At 33.2% G+C, this 21,765-nt stretch overlaps 1 protein-coding gene across 50 annotated transcripts in view; it reads left to right on the plus strand.

Annotated features, from left to right (window-relative positions):
• NAALADL2 (N-acetylated alpha-linked acidic dipeptidase like 2) overlaps positions 1–21,765 on the plus strand; it is a 1,339,033-nt gene that overhangs the window by 976,527 nt on the left and 340,741 nt on the right. For all 50 annotated transcript variants that reach the window (XM_084990315.1, XM_084990322.1, XM_084990307.1 and 47 more), the window contains 2 exons: positions 1,936–2,141; positions 6,717–6,836. In XM_084990315.1, coding sequence (XP_084846441.1) covers positions 1,936–2,141; positions 6,717–6,836 — 326 coding nt within the window. The remainder of the gene's footprint in view (positions 1–1,935; positions 2,142–6,716; positions 6,837–21,765) is intronic.

Here is a 21,765-nt window from a genome sequence, read left to right on the forward strand (position 1 = left end):
CCATCGTAAGGATGTCTAATTGAAGCACTAGAAATGTTTATCATCATCACTGTATTGCTAGTTATTGTTTTATTTATTTATTTATTTTTTTTTGTCTTTTTGCCATTTCTTGGGCCGCTCCTGCGGCATATGGAGGTTCCCGGGCTAGGGGTCTAATCGGAGCTGTAGCTGCCAGCCTACGCCAGAGCCACAGCAACGCAGGATCCGAGCCGCGTCTGTGACCTACACCACAGCTCACGGCAACGCCGGAACCCTGACCCACTGAGCAAGGGCAGGGATCGAACCTGCAACCTCATGGTTCCTAGTCGGATTCGTTAACCACTGCACCACGACGGGAACTCCTAGTTATTGTTGAAAAAACAAATTTTACAAAATTATACTAGCTTTAAGATAAAAGGGCTTTCCTTTTTGAAATTCAATGTAGAAAAAACAAGTTTTAAAATCAATTTACTAGTAGCTTTCTTTGGTGTATAATATGTAAAGCTTCTCAATTTTGTTTTGAATTCTACACAAAAATATTGGCTGCTCATTCACATGATTTTCTTATTTAATGACTGAAAATTAGAAAAAATTATCAATTAGTATTAAGATTTTTATATATGGTTTACCTAGTACACAGACAATTTCAAACAGAATTTGTACACATATCTAGAAAATGAATGAATCCGTTCAACATCACAGGCACATTATGTGCACTATGAATTAAATTCTGATGAATTTTTGATAGATCAAATTAATTGTTGGTTCCAACATCAATGTGGAAATCTAAAATACTTTCACACAGTGATGTTTTCATAAAGTAGTTTTTTTGATGCCATGAAGTCAAGGGATGATTCATTCATTCCACACATGTGTAGTACTTATTATGTGTCAGGCATTGTTCACAGTGCCTTGCAAATAGTAACTCGCCTAAAAATCAAAACAAGTAGATGATGTATATGCTGTTTTTGAAAAGAAAATCATGGACTTGGAGAATAGACTTATTCCCATTTTATGTTTGAAAAATTTACAGCATGAGAGCTTAAATAAGCTTTCTAAGATCATACAGCTGGTACAATAAATAGCCTAGATTCAAACCCAAGCAGGAAGTCTTTCAACTGCACACTTAACCATCAAGCTCATAATGAAATAACACTCAGAAAAGAAATCTAATCTTTTTACACAGATGTATAGGGCTACTTGGTCAAGTAAATTAGCTGTGTATCAACAACATTCACTGACAACAAAATCAGAGGAAACTCTGGATATACATTTTTAGCCTACTTTATTATTGACCATAGTCAGTAATATACAGAACCCATCCTTGTGTCCTATAGGTCTTTCTAGTAGTGTATCTAATGGATTTTATATGATTATAAAAAATAATATACGTGAGAAAGAAACTTTATAGTAGTGGATGAAATTGAGTATTTTTTTTCCTTCAGAGAAAGGAGGGAGGCTAAAACTATAAATTGGAAGTGTAGACCCATTCCCTAAATACTTCATTATTGCAAAAGCCATACATGACTACCACATCTGTAATACTTATAGCTACTGAATAACTGTTCCCTCAAATGTATTAATACTTCATTAACATTTACTGAGCATACACACATTGTCTATAGGGTACTTCCTACTATGAGTCTGGTAAAATGTTAGATAAGGGTTTCATTGTATCATATTTGTATACTTCATTAATTAACATCCATGTTGCAGAGGACAGTAATATGGATCTAAGCTTTGGATTCATAATCGAGCTCAGCAGCTGCCTCTGCTTTGATATACACAGATGTGTGAATCAAGACAGTGGGTGAAAAATGTTAAAGTAGTCTTAATTATTAGAACAGTTTTGCATAATCGTTGCTCAGTTGTGCAGTAGAATTATGTAAATGTCATTAAATTTATTGTTAAGGTTCATATTGTGTTTTAATGGCTCTTGTTTCCATCTATTTCCAGACCGTTATATCCTAGTTGGCAGCCGTCATCATACCGCATACAGTTATAATGGGCAAGAATGGGCCAGTAGCACTGCCATCATCACCGCTTTTATCCGGGCCTTGATGTTAAGAGTTAAGAGAGGATGGAGACCCGACCGCACTATTGTTTTCTGTTCATGGGGAGGAACAGCTTTTGGAAATATTGGCTCATATGAATGGGGAGAGGTAAATGTGCATTAATTACTATACCTCGCTCTCATAATCACGCAGTCCCTCTCTCTCTCTCTCTCTTTCTCAACTGAGGTAGACAAAAATTAATGAAGCCATGAACAAGAATATGCATCTCAACCAGGGTGGGCAGTATGCTGATTTTCTGAGATCACCTCTAAGAATGACAGGGAATTAAAGGTAGACAACTGTGAACTGGGTGTGGAACTTATTCCTGTGGCTACCAGACCTTCAGACTCTGTAGGCCCACAATGTTTACCTGGTTATTGTGTTTCTCCTTAGGCTGCAGGCAGCAGACAAGAAAGGATAAGTGATACATATGATTATTCGTTTTACCTTTCTAGCAATTTTCTGAAATTAGAAAACAATCTTGTGTTTTAAATATTTATTTATTTATTTATATTTATATTTTTTGTCTTTTGTCTTTTTAGGGCCACACTCACAGCATATGGAGGTTCCCAGGCTAGGGGTTGAATCAGAGCTGCAGCTGCTGGCCTATGCCACAACCACAGCAATGCAGGATCTGAGCCGCATCTGCAGCCTACACCACAGCTCATGGCAATGCCAGATCCTTAACCCACTGAGTGAGGCCATAGTGAACCCGAGTCCTCATCGATTCTAGTCTGGTTTGTTAACCACTGAGCCATGAAGGAAACTCCTTAAACATTTATTAATTTAGTGTTATACTTTATAATATAGAGATGGGACTCAAAAGAGCAGTTTCCTTCCTTCTGCCCTTTTTTTCTTCCTCCTTTCAATCTTTCCTTCCCTCTGTACTTATGTCCCTACCTCCCTGCTTCTTCTTTTCTACCCACATCTCTACCTACTTGCCTGCCTAACTACCATAGTAAGTCTTTGTTCAAATGAAATCTTGCATTCAGTGGATCGCAGTTGGAATACAGCCGGAATAATGTTTCAAATGGTTCTGATATGTCTTACAAACGCACTGTGTTTTTAATGGAATATGACAACTTTGTATTGATGCCACATTAACAACAATAAAAATATCATAGAACTCTTTGATATCCTATTTACTTTTAAGATTTTATAAAAAGTTTAACAGAAAAATGCAGAAAAAAACATCCAAGTTTAGCTAGGAAAATGAAACAATTTGGTAATCTAGTTTGTTCACTACCTCACCTTTGGAGAAAAAAAATCCCAAATATCTAATGAGAAATTCTCTTGTTTCATTTACTGTTTAATCATTCAAAAAAAGATAAAATGTCTATTGGCTATCAAAAAAATCAGAAAAGTGAATAAAAGAAAATAGCAAGTGTCTTTTTAATTAGAAGTCTTCAAAATGAGAAAATTTTTACAGTTATAAAGTTTATCAAGATTCATACATTGCAAATTGAAAGGCTTTTCCATATTCAAGTTAGTGGTGTGAATTTTTTTCCATTACTCAAAAGAACTAACTCAAATAAAGAAATTTCATTGCTGAAGGAACCTTTCAAAATTGACAAATTTTTAGTAAGATGGAAAATGTAATAGCTGAACCAATCTCTCAAACTCCTATTCCAAATTACTTTAAGGATATAAACAATTTAAAAAACCATTTGGGGAGTATATTTGTGATCTGGGTTGATTTTAGTAGTTCAAAAAAAAATTTTTTTACCACAAATAAAACAATGTTTTAGTCTTCTTGTAATAATAAAGCACATTTTAAGAAAGCATCTTAAAGATTCTTTTCCAAAATTTCTTCCGCTATCTCACAAGCCTCCTCCATATCTATCTAGTAATTTCATAGTCAATTTATGTTCATTCTAAATTAGCTTATATATTGCTAAACTGTATTCTCAAAGGAGGCTTGTGTGACATTAGCAGTTCCTAACTTAAATTCTTAAACATCCTTAACCTCTGTGCATGGGGAAGTGTATTGCAAATGGTCCTTGAATTTTTTTGAATGGTAACCTGTAAGTTGATGGCCTTATGTGTCAGTTAGCAATTACATTTTCAAATTAGTTAAATATTTTGTATTAATAAAATATTTTGTGGATTATTATCTCCTTTGTATCTTTTGGTAATTTTATAGCTTCTCAGTAAACAGATATTAAAAATACAGTTACTCTCTTATGGGAGTCCATAGGAAAAAATATTTATGTTAGAGAAGGCTTTTCCTATGCAGAAATGTTAGGGGCCTCTATTGTAGAGTACCTATGTGTGTGTGCATATTCAACAACTAATTCTATATTCAGTCACTTTCTGGCTTTTTCTATGACTAGGTATACAAAAAGGTAAGTAAAGAAAATGGTGAATAACATGTACATTATTAGTTCATAAAATATACTATTGTAAATTACTATATCTTAGATTATTTCAGTACAATTCATGAAATCTTTTTTGTACCAATCTGATTGAGGAAGAATTTAGAAAACTATTAACTTTCCTGTTTACTCTTATCGAACCTACGTGTTCTTACAATGAAACATTTTCTTTTAGAATGAAACCCATTTCTGCTCTAAACATATTCCCTAATGAAGATGAGTGGGGAAAGCACTTGTTGACATGTCACAGTGTCCTTTCTAATTGTGTTGGCACAGGAACCCTTAAAATACAAAGTTTTAATTAAAAGTATTAGGTGATACTGGTCAAATGGAATTTATAGTGACAGATTTATTAGAGATAGATTTATTAGAGATTTGACTCAATACTGATCTTGATCCTTGAGGCTCTCTTACTAAAGAGGTTTTTTAAAAAGTATCTTAAAAAACTGTAGGGAATCTTCATCTTCAGGTTCTTGTGGAAATTCTACAGATTTTACAGTGAAAGAAATCTGAGTTTATATCCTCTCTACCATAAAGCATGTGGTTTTAGGCAAGGTTAACTTCTCCAAGTCTTGGTTCCTCAAATGAGTGCACTAATGCCTATGCTATGAGGTTCTCCTAAGAATTAAATGGAATGACATAGAGATACTGTCAGTGTGGTAATGTGTAAATAGAAGCTGTTTTTCCATTGCTCTTGTGTGATAATGAAAATTGTTTAATAACAATATTATGTGAAAAGCAGAGTACTTAAGTTTAAATTTCATCTTTTTGATTTATTTAAAATATTTGTTTTTGAAGTTCCCTTGTGGTCTGGTAATTAAGGATATGCATTTTCACTACTGTTCCTCAGGTCACTGGTATAGCTCAGGTCCCTAGCCTGGGAACTTTTGCATGTCATGGTTACAGCATATGTGCATATACATACATATATACATACATACATACATATATATAAAAATTTTGTTTTATTAGAATATAGTTGATTTATATCGTCGTGTCAATTTCTGCTGTACAGCATAATGACCTATTCATAGGTATATATATATATATACACAGAAACATTATTTTTCTCATACTATCTTCCATCATGTTCTACCCCAAGACATTGGACATTGTTCCCTATGCTGTACAGTAGGACCTCATTGTTTATTCTTTCTAAATGTAATGTTTTGCATCTATTAGCCCCAAACTCCTGGTCAATCCCACTAGCTTCCCCCTCCCCATTGACAACTACAAGTCTGCTCTCCATGTCCTTAAGTCTCTTTCTGTTTTGTAGATAGGATCATTTGTGCCATATTTTAGATTCCACATATTAAGTGATATCATATGGTATTTGTCTTTCCGAGACTTCACTTAGTATGAGAATCTCTTGTTGCATCCATTTTGCATATATATATAAATTTTTTTCAATGAATAGTCTTTTCACCTCTTTTATAGCGGTATGTCTGACTTTTCAACATAAATTAGGAATAATATTATTGATTTGCTAGGTGTACAAGTCCTTGCAGTCTTTCATCTGATAGTGCTGGAAAACAGAAAGACATGTTTCTAAGACATGAAGTAATATGGTTTTTAGAATAGTTCTATAGAACTGCCATCATGATAATTACTCATTAAATATTTGTGCAAGAAAAGGAGGAAAATAACAGAAGGACTTCTTAATGGTACCTTATTAATAGGATCAGTTTCAACTTTTGGAAGTAGGGTTTAACTGAGAAGTGGAAAAACTATTCTACTGAATCACTTTCTTCTACTAATGTGGGCGAAACACTTTAAGTTTTATGTCAGGTAATATGTGCATGGCCACAATTGTCTGATGTCCCCTTTTGCTCAGGATGAAAAGCTTCTTTGTGCCAAAAAAAAAAAAAAAAAAAAAAGAAAAGTAGCTCAATACTTCAAAGGCAAGGGCTGGTTTTATTAAACACTGGTTTATCCATGTGTGTTCTCTAATTCAATGACTATAAAATTAAATGCTGTCACTAGAGCAAATATCCTATTCTGTATTCTGAAGCCGAATTTTATACTGTGTTAACTATATAAGGATATTTTCTCTTAAAATTTTGAGTTTTTCAGGAATGTGAACATGCTTTAAAATATGTTGTCATTATGTTATATGATACTCCTCACCACCCTTATTTAAAATTCCTTTATGAGCCTCTGTATATAGTATGGTATTACCTTATAGAAAAAAAGTATCATGCAATGTAATGAGTTAAAGTAGGAAGTATTTATTATTCAAAATGTAACTAATAAAGTGGAATCTGTAATTTTTATTTGCATTGAAGATGGATTTTTTTTTTAATTTCAGGATTTCAAGAAGGTTCTGCAGAGAAATGTTGTGGCTTATGTTAGTCTCCACAGTCCCATAAGGGGTAACTCAAGTCTCTATTCTGTAGCTTCACCGTCTCTTCAGCAACTGGTAGCTGAGGTAAGATGAACTCTATTTAATAAAATGATTATGCAGAACTACCTTTTTCTCTTTAATCTACCATTTTCTTGATATTTTCATTTTATAATATGCATAAAATCATCCCTAGCTGTTTTAAAGAATGATCTCTTGCTGTTTATTTATCAATGTCCCTTCAACCAATGTCCTATGTTCTGAAATTCTTTACTTGCTACTCTTTTATGGTTATTGATGTATGTGTGAATTATATATACATGTATGTCAAAATGAAAATTTGTTTCTTAAAAATTGAATTTAGCCCTCAAGATCTCAATCCTCCCCATGTTGGCATGTTTTGTTAAACTTGGTTACTTTGGGGTTTCTCTCCCTTCATTCATGTTTTGAGTAAATGTGGGGCCTGTCCTATCTTTTCAACTACATTGTAAGCCCCTTCATAGCAGGATCTCTAATTCCTAGAATATAGGATAACTACACTCAAGATACTTAGAAAATGCTGTTTGGAAAAGACTTAGAGAAAAAAGTAAAGCATGCTGTTTCCTATAAAGTAACTTGAAAAAAAATCATGTAGTTTATGATAATGTCTCACTTATTTTTCAAATTTACTTGCATTTTGCCTCTTTCAAAGAATTTTTCAGAACTTCCTTCTTGTTTATTGGTAGTGTTCCTGCTTTCATTTCTTCATTCTTTTTATGATTTTCACTAAAATAATGTGTTATTTCTCAGAGTGAAAGCAATCATGCCACTATTGGTGGGTGGTTTCCTCCCAACCCCAAGGGCTACTGGGGTATATTAGAAAATGACCTTTTCAATGCCCACAGAGTTTCCAGTATCACAGACATTAAAACAGGAAAAAAAAAAAAAAAGATAACGAATTGTGCTTTGGATTAGCCATAATTCTTGATTGAAATGTAATGCAAACCAACATTTTATGACATTCATAAAGTATTTTCTAGTTTAATAGTTTTCATTGACATTTCCATATGTAGCATAATAAAGAAGACATTATAAAAGATGAAATAGATAAGTCTATACATTTAAGATCAGCCGAACTCCAATGTGCATGCCTTAAATTATATCCAGATCTGTAAATGAGCTCTTCCTGCTCCTTGTACTGCTTTGAATTATCTGACTTTCTTATATTCCTGGGGAAAAAAGTCACAAGAGGAAAATCCATTGCAGAAGTCTCCCTTGGTAAATTAAAATAATCCTGAATAAGTAAGTTATCAGGAAGAAGAAAGTATGAGCTCAAGTATCCAGAAATTAGGGAGAGTTGGTTTAAAAATTACATCTTTTCCTTCTGGCGTGTTATAGTTTTCTATGTTAGAATCTTGGAAGAGATGTTAAGTGTTGAAATTCATAGGTCAATAGAAATAAACTATTAAGGAATATGAAATTATGGAAATATCTACCTATAGAAATACAAATTTATAGAAATATCAGAATATAATGCTATTTAAAATGTCTTTGTACATCTTATAATAGAAGACTAAAATATTTTACTATCTAAACCTAACAATCTGAGAGTATGGCATGGTTTCTCAATAATGACAGATGTACCTCCTTATAGGTGGGAAGGGAAAACATCTATTCTGTATTTGAAAACACTTATACACTAAGCTAAGAACAAACTGGAATCTATATTGAAAGAAAAAATTTCTTTCAGTTGCGATGGTGTGTGTGTGTTCTATGGAAGAATTTAGAAAGGTAGGATTATGACACGTTCAAACAGACAATAGCAAAAATGATTTAATGGTAATTACTTACCTATATATAGCCAATGTTATTAATACAGGACAAATATATATTATAACTTAAGGTATATTTACATACAAAATTTTGGAGTTCCTATCGTGGCTCAGCAGTTAACAAACTTCGCTAGCATCCTTGAGGATGTAAATTCAATCCCTGGCCTCGCTTATTTTGTTAAGGATCTGGTGTTGTGGTGAGCTGTGGTTTAGGTTGCAGACGTAGCTCGGATGTAGCATTACTGTGGCTGCGGTGTAGGCCGGCGGCTACAGCTCCAATTGGACCCCTAGCCTGGGAACCTCCATGTGCCGCAGGTGTGGCCCTAAAAAAAAAATTAATATCTCATTTTTCTTTATTTTTTTCTCATTTTTGTTTAAAACACATGCACACTCTTAAAAAAGATAAATGTTAAGAGAACTGAAGGAAACAAATACCCACAATAATTTATATGATTTAGTTAAAGTAATTTAACACTGTTGGCATTTAAAAGAAAGATTTAAGTGTTTCTTTCAAAGAAAGAGCTTAATTATAACATCATGACATATGGAACTTCATTTACAAAGATGAAAATATTTTATCAGTCCTTAGTATTTTTATATTTCTTCTGTTTATTTAGATTCTGTTGTCTTATACAAATGGCATGTCTCATATAATTCAGTATAAACCACCCCCCCAAAACAAGCAAACAGAACAAATTCAGAATGATTCTACATAGGATAATATTTCCTATAAAGGAAACATGCTGACTAAATTTTGATGACAAAAGGCTCTATGGAATATTAAGTACTCTTATATAGCAATATAAAGATTCTAGATGATCTTGTTAAGATCATGTAGTGGACTTAAATATGTGAAGTGGACTATTTAAAGAATTAGTATATAGTACTTAATTTATTTTTTTTAAAAATGGACACATGTAGGTTATTTTGATGGATTACCAGCTTGATAAATATCAAAAATGTGAAAAGGTTGTCCTAAATCAAATACCAGCTTAAACTTCATTAATGATGTGTATCCAAATCAAGGAAGATTGTAATCTCACTTTCCTTGGTCCATCAGACACTTTGTGAGGTGTTTTTTTTTTTTAGTTAGATTTATTGGATAAATTGGGGTATGATTTACATAAAATTCTCCATTGTTACTTGTACAGCTTGCTGAGTTTTGACAAATGTATGCATTCATTTAAACACCACCACATTTAAGCTATATAATATTTCCATCACCCACTAAAGTCCCATAATACCCCTTTGCATTCAATCTCCTCCCTTCATCTCCATTTCCTGGCAAACACTGATTTGAATTTTACTCTTAGAGTTCTCCCTTTCAGAACATCATTTAAAAATGGAGTCACATATTACATATCCCTCTGTGTATGGTTTCTTTTACTTAGCATAATTACTTTTAAGATTTGCCCATTTTGTTTACATGTATCAGTAGTTTTGTAACATCTTCTAGACCACTAAGAAAACAGTCATGACTAGAATGAGTGCAATACTTTTGTCTCTTTCCTCTGGTTTGATATTCTAACTTTGGTTTTGAAAGGAAGAGAAATTAAACTAATTTACATTAAGAATATAAGCCATTTTCAGGAGATTAGTCCAAATGAATGAACTAAGCCATCTTGACTGAAAAAGGTAGAATCTTTTGAAGATTCAGAAATGTGTAATTACTCTAAATCCACTAAAGTGATTATAAGTTCTTCTTTTTTTTTTTTTTTTTTTTTTCTTTTTTTGGCTTTTTGCCTTTTACAGGGCCGCTCCTGTGGCATATGGAGGTTCCCAGGTGAGGGGTCTAATCAGAGCTGTAGCTGCTGGCCTACACCACAGCCACAGCAACGCCAGATCCGAGCTGCGTCTGGGACCTACACCACAGCTCATGGCAACTCCAGATCCTTAAACCACTGAGCGAGGCCAGGGATCGAACCCGCAACCTCATGGTTCCTAGTAGGATTCGTTAACTGCTGAGCCATGAAGGGAACTCCTATAAGTTCTTGAGATTAATGAAAGACTGACCTTAAAAAATTACCCGAAGAGCAGTGAAAGGTTGATGGTTAACAAAATTGGGCAATAGACACGTTAGGGTTTCTTGTGCTAGACTCTCTCGTTAGTTCTATTTGGAAATTTTCATTATAACTTTAAAAAATAATTTCAAAAATGGTTAATTTCTTTAAATTATAACATTGATAACTAATAAATTAGTTGGTCTTCTGAAAGTAGCAATAATCTACCAATGACTTACCCATTTAATGGTAATAAGGGACAATAACCAAGGCTTTTATGTGATCAATTTTTCTGGTACTTTTGTTCCCATTTTGAATATGCTTTTCTGTTCTCTTTGTGCTACAAGTATTTTTACAAAAATAAAAATAATTAGTTCACTTACAATTAGGAATTGCTGCTGTGGCTCAGAAGAAATGAAACTGAATGGCATCCATGAGGGCGTGGGTTCAATCCCTGGCCTTGCTCAATCCAGTGTTGCCCTGAGCTGTGGTGTAGGTCTCAGTCTGGTCTCAGATCTGGTGTTACTGTGCCCGTGGTGTAGGCTGGCAGCTACACCTCCGATTCCACCCCAAGCTTGGAAACCTCCATATGCTGCAAGGGCAGACCTAAAATTAAAAAAAGACAAAAAAAGAAAATAGCCTAAAAGTTTTAAAATTAAAACACTCAATTAAAAAAATCTACAAAAAAATTAATATTTCTTTAAAAATCCCTATTTAAGAAATGAATATATATGCTTTAAATTTTTAATTATCTCTTTTTGTGGAAATATTACTTTCATATTAATATTTTACTTCATATTTACATTTTACTCTGAAAAATAAAGGGAAATAATTTTTAGATATTTTCTTACAATAGTAATGCTAAAGCATGTATTATAGACATCAAAAAAGTATGTCAATCATATAAAACAAAATATATTTGTCAAAATCTAGGAAAATTTTCACAAATTCATTTTTTAGTCAAAAAATATCTCATCTACATGGTACCCTAAGAGATTCAGATGTGAATTTCCTAATTTTTACTCCATGGTTGTTTGGTTTTGAATGATTGTTTCCAGTTTTTGGCTCCGGTGAGTTAGTTATGATTATTCTTGTGTGTTGATAGAATGTATGCACTTACTTTTTTCCTGGATATTTATCTAGAAGTGGAGTTGCTAAGTCACAAGGTAAGCACATGTTTAATTTCAGTAGGTACTGCTCAAGAGTTTTCCAAAGTGCTTATACTAATTACAGTCATACCAACAATGTATGAATGTCCCAGTTGCTCCATGTCATCGCTGTTTGGTATTATCATTCTCATGTGTATGGTGATATATTTTGGGGTTTTAATTTCTCTGATGATTACTAATATTGAACACCTTCTCACATATTTTTTATCAGTTTGTAAAAGTTCTTGATACATTATTAATACAAGACTTTTGTTGGTTATATATTGTGAATTCTCGCAGTCTGTGGTTTGACTTTTCACTCTCATTAATCATGCTATTAAATTTTAATAATCATTCTTAAATAAATTGGTATATGTATGTGTGTGTGTGTATATATATACACCAATATATATAAGTTGGGGTATATATATATATATATACACACATACATATATATATATACACCAACAACCGCTCACTAGAAAATATAGTATGTACATGTCAATTCCACCATGCCTATTAGAGCATCAAGCCTGGAACCAAACTACAGTGTGACTTAATTGTGAATATCCGCAGTCTGTTTTAGAGTTCTATTGTGTGATAAATATTTATATGGAACCCAACCTTGTATACACACTCACATTGCCCTAGGTGTGTGGGCCACATAATAAGCAGATGAAATGCCTCTGTTGCTCAGGAGCTTATGGTTTTTACCATGAACCTAAGACATGAATAACTAGCTAAAATACAGTGAATGCAATGTGTGTATATTGGAATGCATAGGAAAGAAATAATGTGACTGATTTCATTCAAAATCATTCATGAAGTAACAATAGCAAAAAGTTTGAACATACTCAGAATTTTGTCTGTCTTTTCAAATCTCAATACTTTGATCTCATAAGCAAACTCCTCTTCTGTTGAACTACTTATACTTCTTTTCCAATCACACAATTTGATGTCCATTTCCTTTTCCTTCCTCAAATCAAGTAAATTGCTGTCATGCTTCTGTTCTTTTCTCTTGTGTTGAGAGGTACCAGACTTCCAAAACTCTGACTGTTGTGGTACTTATTCACTTGCTGCTGACTGCTGAGGTGCTGGTGTGCATTCTGCCTGACTGTGCCACTATTTTGTAGGGGATAAAAGCACATCTAGAGAGATTTTTAGCCCCAGAATTGGTTCAATTCTTGAGTTACTAGAAGCCTGATTTTCGGATCACCAAGTTATTAATGAACAGATTTTATCTTGATTATTTTGCATATACCCTCTAGAATTTAAAAGATTTTATAAAGCTCTTGTTTGCCAGGGCAGCCAAAACAAAGTATCATAGACTAGATTCCTGGAAAAAAAAAGAAATTTATTTTCTTAGAGTTTTGGTAGTTGGATCCCCAAGTTGAGGTTCAGGTAGTGTAGATTGCTCCTGAAGCTTCCTTCCTCGGTTTTCAGACAGCCACTTTCTCACTGTGATCTCAAATGTTCTTTTCCTCAGTGTGCCCCCTTTCCTGATGTCTCTTTATCTTTTTATGAAAGCAGTAGCCTTATTGGATTAAGGCCTCATCATTATGATCTCAGTTAACCATAATTATCTTCTTAAAGGCCCTATCTCCAAATATAGTTATCTTGATGGTTAGAATTTGACCTCTTAATCTTGGGAGGAGACAACTTTGTCCATATTACTAACCTAAATGCAGAGTGGTGGAGTACAGAAGATATATTGGTGGAATTAAATAGCTGCCTTTTCTTTTTCTGTCTTTGTTGTTGATAATTTTAATGCAGAGTACTGAAATAACGCTTAATTTCTATTCTGCTTTCTTTAAAACACAAAAGTAAAATTGATGCTGAAACATTCTTGTATTGTCTTTTATGACACATGGCATAATTTTAGTTTGTTTTTAACTTTTTCTAAAGAAAGATTCTTTGCACTTATTGTTCACTATGAATTCCAACTCTTTTCAGTGGACTCTACTTAATTTATCTTCCTTACTGCTGCTTCTACTCAAGTAATCAACTTAAGAGACCATAAAGACTAATAAACTGATTTTAAACCCTTTCTTACACTAATTTACCACTTCAGTAATGTCTCACATTTGAAATTGTGATTCTATTGGCAGGTTTATCTATTGCCTAGGTTTACAAGTCTTTACTTTGTGTTAAAACCAAGAAATCCCTCCAGTTTATTACTGTTTTACAAGGTTTTCTGTTCCGTATACACTGACAATTTGTAAATCCCTTTTTATTTAAATCTAGATATCAAGGGATGTCGTAGTGAGATTCTGGCTAAAACCCTGAATTGCAGAAGGCAGTTGATTTAAATATTTGGACTCTATAGCCAAAGATCAGTGCAAACAATTTGAGATCTTAACAAATTTAGACTGAACACATTCACGAAATCACAATTAATGTCACAATCTTAAAATGGCTTTAGCTGACTGACTTTTGTCTGTGATTTTTTTTTGGACACCAGACTCAAAAGAATGGCTTTTACTCAGGGAAATGGTATTTTGACACCAGACTCAAAAGAATGGCTTTTACTCAGGAAATGGTATTTTGACACCAGACTCAAAAGAATGGCTTTTACTCAGGAAAGGTTGACAAGGTAGAGAAAATCATTTCACCTAAACAGTATCCTTAATACAGTACAATACACTTTACAATTAAAATAAAATTACTCTGATAAATTCATTTTTTCTATCTGATGTTTAATACATTTTAGTTAAAAGCCTACAACTTATATCATCAATTAATCATCTACATAGCAACCACAATAGTGATGTTTTGCTATTATGACATATGACACATGATTTTTGTGTAGGATGTTTTTTGAGTAATTTATTTTAACATACATGGTTTTATGCTTTAAAAAAAAAAAGTACCTTTTCAAGTACAAGTACTGGTGTAATTTTACTATCTATTGCCCCATGCTTACTTTTGATAAACTCAATATATTATGGCTTTTGGGTTTTTGTTTTGTTTGTTGTTTCTCTCTCTCTTTCTCTTGTACTCTCTCATTACATATAATAATGCAATATTGTTTCAAATGTGTGGCATTATAATTCAATGTCTGTATGTACTACAAAGTGACCACCACTGCCTTTCTAGCTACCATGTATTCCTATACATTTGATCCCCTTCACACATTTTGCCCACCCACCAATCTCTTTCCCTCTAGTAACCACTAATTTCATCTCTGTATCTATGTGTTTGTTTTTATTTTATTTTGTTTGTTCATTTATTTTATTATTTTAGAGTCAACATATGAATGGAATCATATGGTATTTATCTTTCTCTGACTTATTTCACTTAGTACAATACCTTCCAGTTCTATCCCAATTGTCACAAATGACAGGATTACATTATTTTTTATGGCTGAATAGAATTCCATTTTGTAAATATGTTACCAAGCCCAAGCTCACACTGCTTCCTACATGATAAGCCAGTATATTGAAGGACAAGTTGTTGGGCAAGGAATGATAATTACTTTATTTGGAAAGCCAGCAAACTGAGAAGATGGTGGACTAGTAACAAAGAACCATCTTTCCTGAGTTAGAATTCAGGCTTCTTTTATACCAAAAGTGGAGGGATATGGCTGGTTGTTGCAACCTCTTTTGTTCCTGCAACTATCTACTTGAGTCTGGTCACAATATTCCTATAAACCGCTAACAAGAAAATAATCTGTTCTGAACCTTTTAATCTCTGTAAGAATGGAGAAAAGTTATAACTTTAAAGGTCAGAGCCTTGATAATGGGTCATCATGTATTATTTCAGGCTATAGGCAACATTATTTTACAAATGTAAAGAACCAGCATGACTAAGCACAGGTAGCAGAAGACGAGGGTTAGAGCTAAAGGAATAGATCTAGTAAGGAGTTGGGTTTGTTCTTCTCTGTTATATATGTATCACATCTTTATACATCCATCCATCAGTGGACCCTCAGGTCATTTTCATATTTTGGCTTATTGTTTCTCTCTTATACGTAGTATCTTAAGCAGTTTTGTATTAACAAAATGTTGTTGTTATTTTGGATTTGGCTTTTTGCTTGGTTCTTTAACAAAGTAATTTATTACTATGCACTAAAAACAGATTATCTATAAGAGAAATTTAAAAAGTAATGTTATTTAGAATAATATCAAAATAATAAAATACTTAGAAGTAAATTTAACAAAAGAAGTTGAAGACTAGCATATTGAAAACTAAGACCTTTATGAAAAAGATCGAAGAAGACACAACTAAATGGAAAGATATTTGGTGTTCTTGGATTGGAAGAATTAACATTGTTAAAATGTCCATAGTACCTAAAATGTTCCACAGAGATAATGCAATCTTTATCGTAATTCATGTGGCATTTTCTCATAGAAAAAGTAAAAAAAATATTGTACATTGGCACACAAGCACAAAAAAACCTGAATAGCCAAATCAATCCTGAGACAGAAGAACAAAGATGGAAACATCACACAGCCTGGTTTCAAGGCCTATTGTAAAGCTACAGTCATCAAAATAGTACAGTAATGGCACAAACAGGCATATAGTCCAGTTGAACAGAATAGAATTTGGCATAAACACATGTATATATGGTCAACTAATTTTTGACAGAGGTGCCAAGGACAGTCTCTTCATAAGGAGTATTGTGAAAACTGGCTATACAAATCCAAAAATGTGAAGCTGGACCCCTATTTTAAACCACTCAAAAATTGACTCAAAACAGATCAAAGACTTAAATGTAAGTCCTGAAAAGTATAAACCTCCTAGAAGAAGAGATGGGTAAAATGATCATTGAAATTGATCTTGGCAATGATTTCTTGTATAAAACACCAAAAGCATAGGCAAAAATAAAATAAATAAACAAGTGGAACTATGTTAAAGAGCCTCTGTAGAGCAAAGGAAACAATGAATTGAAAAAAATCCACAAAAATGGAAGGAAGTATTTGTAAACCATGTATCTGCTAAAGAGCTAATATCCAAAATATAGAGAGAATGCATAAAACTCAAGAGCAAAAATTTGAATAATCCAGTTAAAAATGGGCCAATGTCCTGAATAAATACTTTTCCAAAATGAGATATAATGTCATGCTTGTTAAGGGGGTTATTAACAAAGCAACAACAACAACAAAACAAAACAAAAAAACAGAGAAATAGAGAGAGACAACAAATACTAGTGAGGATGGAGAAAAAAGGAAACCCTTATATCCTAGTGTTGATATGTAAAATGATATAGCCATTATGGAAAACAGTAATGTAGTTCCTCAAAAAACTAAAAATTGAACTACCATATGATCTAGTGATCCCATTCCTGTGTATATATTTCCAGTAAATGAAATCAGTAAATGACATCATTATCTCCAAGAGATTTCTGCACACCCACTTTCATATGTATTATTCATAATAGCCAAAATATGTGTTCAACAGATGAATAGATTAAAATTGGGAATATGGGTAAACATATACACACTGTATTTAAAATAGGTAATTAACAAAGACTTACTGTATAACATAGGGCCATCTACTCAATATTTTGTAATAACCTATATGGGAAAAGAGAATGGATATATGTGTGTGCATATGTTTGTGTGTGTGTGTGTGTGTGTGTGTGTGTGATATATATATATATATATCTGAATCATTTTGCTGTACAATTAAAACTAATACATTTTAAGTCAACCTATATGCCAATAATTTTTTTTAATGTTTTACATGTGTATAATGGAATACTATTCAGCCATAAAAAAAAGAAAATTCTGCCATTTGCAGCAACATGGATCAATCTGGATGATATTTTGCTAAGTGAATAAGCCAGAAAGGAAAAGATATTTGGTATCACTTATATGAGAAATCTTAAAAAAGAAGAAGGGGGAGGAGGAGAAAGATTTAATAATAGCAGAATAAAGTGGTGGTTGTGAGTGTCTTCAAGAAAAGGGAGGTAGGATGTGTAGGTTAAAAGCCACATACATTTAGTTATAAGAAGGATATGTTCTGAGGATCATAGTGATTATAGATAATAATGCAATGTTATATATGTAAAAGTTTTTGAGAATAGTTCTTAGGCTTTCTCAATACACACACCAAAGTTATCTATATTAACTATGTAAAGTGATGGATGTCTTAGCTTGATCTTGGTAATCATTCTATGATGTGTGTATGTTTGTGTATGTGTGTGCATCTGTGAGTGTATATGCACATACAAATATATAACAACATTATCAATTTGTACATTTTAAATAGATACAATTTAAAAATTTGAAAGAAATATCTGAAATGAAAAATCTAAATAGACTTTTGTTTAAAGTAACAAATAATAAATGTTTTAACTGAAAAAAATACTGATTCTCTGAAATAAAAAAATAAATCAATATAATAATAATGTTAAATGTTTAAACAAACCAATAATATGTAAGTGAACTTTGCTTTTGGAGTTCCCACCACACTGTGGCTCAGTGGGTTAAGAATCCTACTGCAGCAGCTCAGGTCACAGCAGAGGCATGGGCTTGATCCCTCCCACAGTGCATTGGGTTAAAGGCCTGCATTGCCACAGCTGCAACATAGGTCACAGCAGTAGCTTGGATTCAATCCCTGGCCCAGAAATTTCCATATGCCATGGGTGCTGCCATAAAGAATTTTTTTAAAAAATGAACTTTGCTTTAAATTAGTATTTTCCAGTGTGTATTAAAAAAAGTTATACACAGCTTTTCCAAAATTTGTTTTATTCTGGAACATTTTTCCCACAAGCATCTCGTGAAAATGGCCACAGATACTGCTTTAAGAAAATCCTATATGCACCTAAAAGTTAGAATTCTTACAGAAACTTAAATAAGTGTTCAATCTCTTCACTTTGAAAATGGATTTCTTCAAATGGCAAGATTTGCAATTTGCATACACTTTTTCAAAAACACACCTCTGTATACAGTGCTGATAAGACTCGAAGGCACTGATTATTCCTTCCCTTTGATCTGGAATTTCACCTGCAAATTTTTAGCCTTAAGTATCTTACAATTTGACACTAATCTCTCCACAGTTACTACTGTTAACTGTATTTTTTTTAGTTGCAAAGTTATAATTTTAAGACCAAGGTGATAAAAGAAAATGAACAGCAGAAGAAATTAAGCTATTTTTATTCTGAAACAACAATCCTCCTGAGGGCCATGATAGCAATTTTCTATATGTCTCCAAGGAGTAGAGAAATCATTTCAGTTCAGCCTAAGGAAGAATTCTCAAGTAGGATGAACTATCTTAAAGTGCTCAAACACTGTGTACATGTGAAAGGGGATGGAACATTTGTATGGTGGTTGCTCCATCCAGTCTTTATTTATACTGTAATTCACTTGTGAACTCATCCTTTATTTATTCTTGTATTTACTTTATTTGTTTGTTTAGCTTCATAACGTATAAAAGAACCTGCAGTTGGTTTCCTAGGCCCTGCTGGTTTCTAGGTTGTTAGCTTTCACGTTTAGTGTTTCCTTATCTATGTTGTGCCTTTACAAATTCTGGCTCTAAATCTCTAAGCCATGTATAATAACAGTTCGTGAATATAAGAGACCATGACAATTTTAGGTCCAGTGTTGATGTTTACAACTGTTTTCTGAGGCAGTGTTACTACATAAACATGGTGGGTAGTATGGATATTCATGTGTGATAACCATTTCACCCTGAAGCACTCCAAGTCATTTATCTGCAGCAGTCAGTGGTAACTACAAATAGTGTTAAAGGTTGTAGTAGTGTAGCTATAAAATTGAAAGACATGAATCTAGAGAGGATTATAAAGAAAAGCAATACCCTTTTCCACAGCATCCTTTTTCAAGTAAAGTAATCCAGAATTGTTTAGTTTGAAAATTTCAGAAATTGAAAGAAGGATATTAATTTACAAAGTATGTTTTACATGAAGTTTACTCATCTTTGAAATAAAATGATATTTTTTTCTAGTTGTATGCATTGTATCATCCAAAATATTAAACAAATTTCAATAATATTCAGTAGATGATTATAGATTAAGAAAATAATGTTATTGGAGTTCCCGTTGTGGCACAGTGGTTAACGAATCCGACTAGGAACCATGAGGTTGTTGCGGGTTCGATCCTGGCCTTGCTCAGTGGGTTAAGGATCCGGCATTGCCGTGAGCTGTGCTGCAGGTGGCAGATGCAGCTCGGATCTGGTGTTGATGTGGCTGTGGTGTAGGCCAGCAGCTACAGCTCTGATTAGACCCCTATCCTGAGAACCTCCATATGCCGTGGGAGTGGCCCTAGAAAAGGCAAAAAGACAATAATAATAATAATAATAATAATAAGTTATTGCACTATCTCAAAGGAGGTGACATACTCTAGCTTGGTAAAAATCCACAAGGGTCATTGGCATTTTCAATTTATCCTAGAAATAGGAGTATGATTTTTATAAAACTATGGGAATTCTCTCATGTGGGTGCAGCTGGGGAAAAAACCAAAAGAAACAAACAAACAAACAAAAATCAAAACTATGTGCATTGCAAAAGTTTCCCTGAGAACTAATTTAGCTCCTTTCATTAGTTTATTGTGTTCTTGCAGAAAAATGATCAACTATACATAAGCAGAAATTAAAACATAATCATCTGTCATTATACTATCCAGAGAAAAAACACTGGGGAGATTTTTCTTTGTGTAATGCATGTAGATATATTGTTACCAAAAGGAAGCTGCATCTTTTTTTCTCTCAACATATTTTAAATAACTTATGTTTTGAAATATATATTGTAATATCATTGGTTCATGAGCGAATATAGATGAAAGTAAGTATGGGGGATTCATTCTAATATACTTACAACTTCTCTGCAAATTTGCATTTTTTTCAAAATAAATTTAATGAATGTATATTATATCATTACATAACTATATTGCCATTTTTGACCAGTGTTTTTTAACTTTTATATATTGTTTAAAATTTTTTATTGTTAACCCATACTATCATATACATAATAGTTGTACAAACTTCTTACCCTTTTCCAACTAGATGCTTTTTCAATCATTAGACAATTACAGTAACAGACGCCATTCTCTTTGAGCATAAGGAGGTTTTGATAGGGAATTAGTTGTTACAAAGTCTCTGCAAGGGCTGCAAAAACCACCTCTAGGTCTTCTAGGTATGACTCCCAGAACAGCATGATAATAGAGAACTTCTAAGCTCATTGCTACCTCTGCATGATTGGAATGGTTGGGGATCAAGAAGCTTCTGCCCAAAGTGCTCACTCTAAAGCCCAGTATTTCTACAAAGATCCAGTGAGCTAGAAGTTATCTTTAGGACCACATTGCCTCAGCCATATTACATGGGAAATGTCATGCCCAGGATTGCACATCTTCTGCCAGGGATGTAGTGCCAACCTATACCTCTGTGACTGTCCTGTCATGGCAGAAGTGCAGATGCTGCCTGTGTTCTCCTAATTCCATATAAGTGTTTGTGCCTCGTAGCAGATAGGGCTCAGCAAGATGTAAAGTGATCATTGGGTTTCTAGTCTCTAGTAAAGCCATAGCCAATCTGCAATGTTTTATACTTTCTTAGAATAAATTACAAACATGATATTTCTGGGTCAAAAAATATTAGTTTATAATATCACAGCTAGATATTACAGACAATTTCACAGCCTTGCATTTTAACATTGTTTTTTTACTATTTGCAATATGATAAGCACAGTAATATTTATATTGCTATTGTTTTTTTGTTATCTACAACTGATTGTATGAAGAGAGGGTTGCATTGTCAGAAGACTGGGGGAACACAGTATACATAGGTGAGTAGTTCCTAAGACAAGACAGATACAGCTAGACAATGTCTGTTTTCTGGCAGAAAGGGGTCATAGATTTGAAGTTCTATCTTTTCTGTCAAATCTTTACTCAAAATCAGTTTCTGAATGAGAAATTCCAGGCCCCAATATTTAAAATATGAAACATCATCTTGACAATTTTTATCTCCTTTAGAGCTCTATGTTTTTCTCTCTTGCACTTATCGTTAACATATTATATACCTAATATTTTTGTTTATTACCTATTTCCTGAGTAGAATGGAAACTCCTTGAGTGAAAAGAATTTGGATTGTTTTGCTCAATGCT

Source organism: Sus scrofa, chromosome 13 (genome assembly GCF_054392235.1).
Source record: "Sus scrofa isolate SSC_HxYL_T2T_F1_AM1 chromosome 13, Sscrofa_HxYL_maternal_Yorkshire_Landrace_v2.0, whole genome shotgun sequence".
In the NCBI taxonomy this organism is placed as follows: Eukaryota; Metazoa; Chordata; class Mammalia; order Artiodactyla; family Suidae; genus Sus; species Sus scrofa.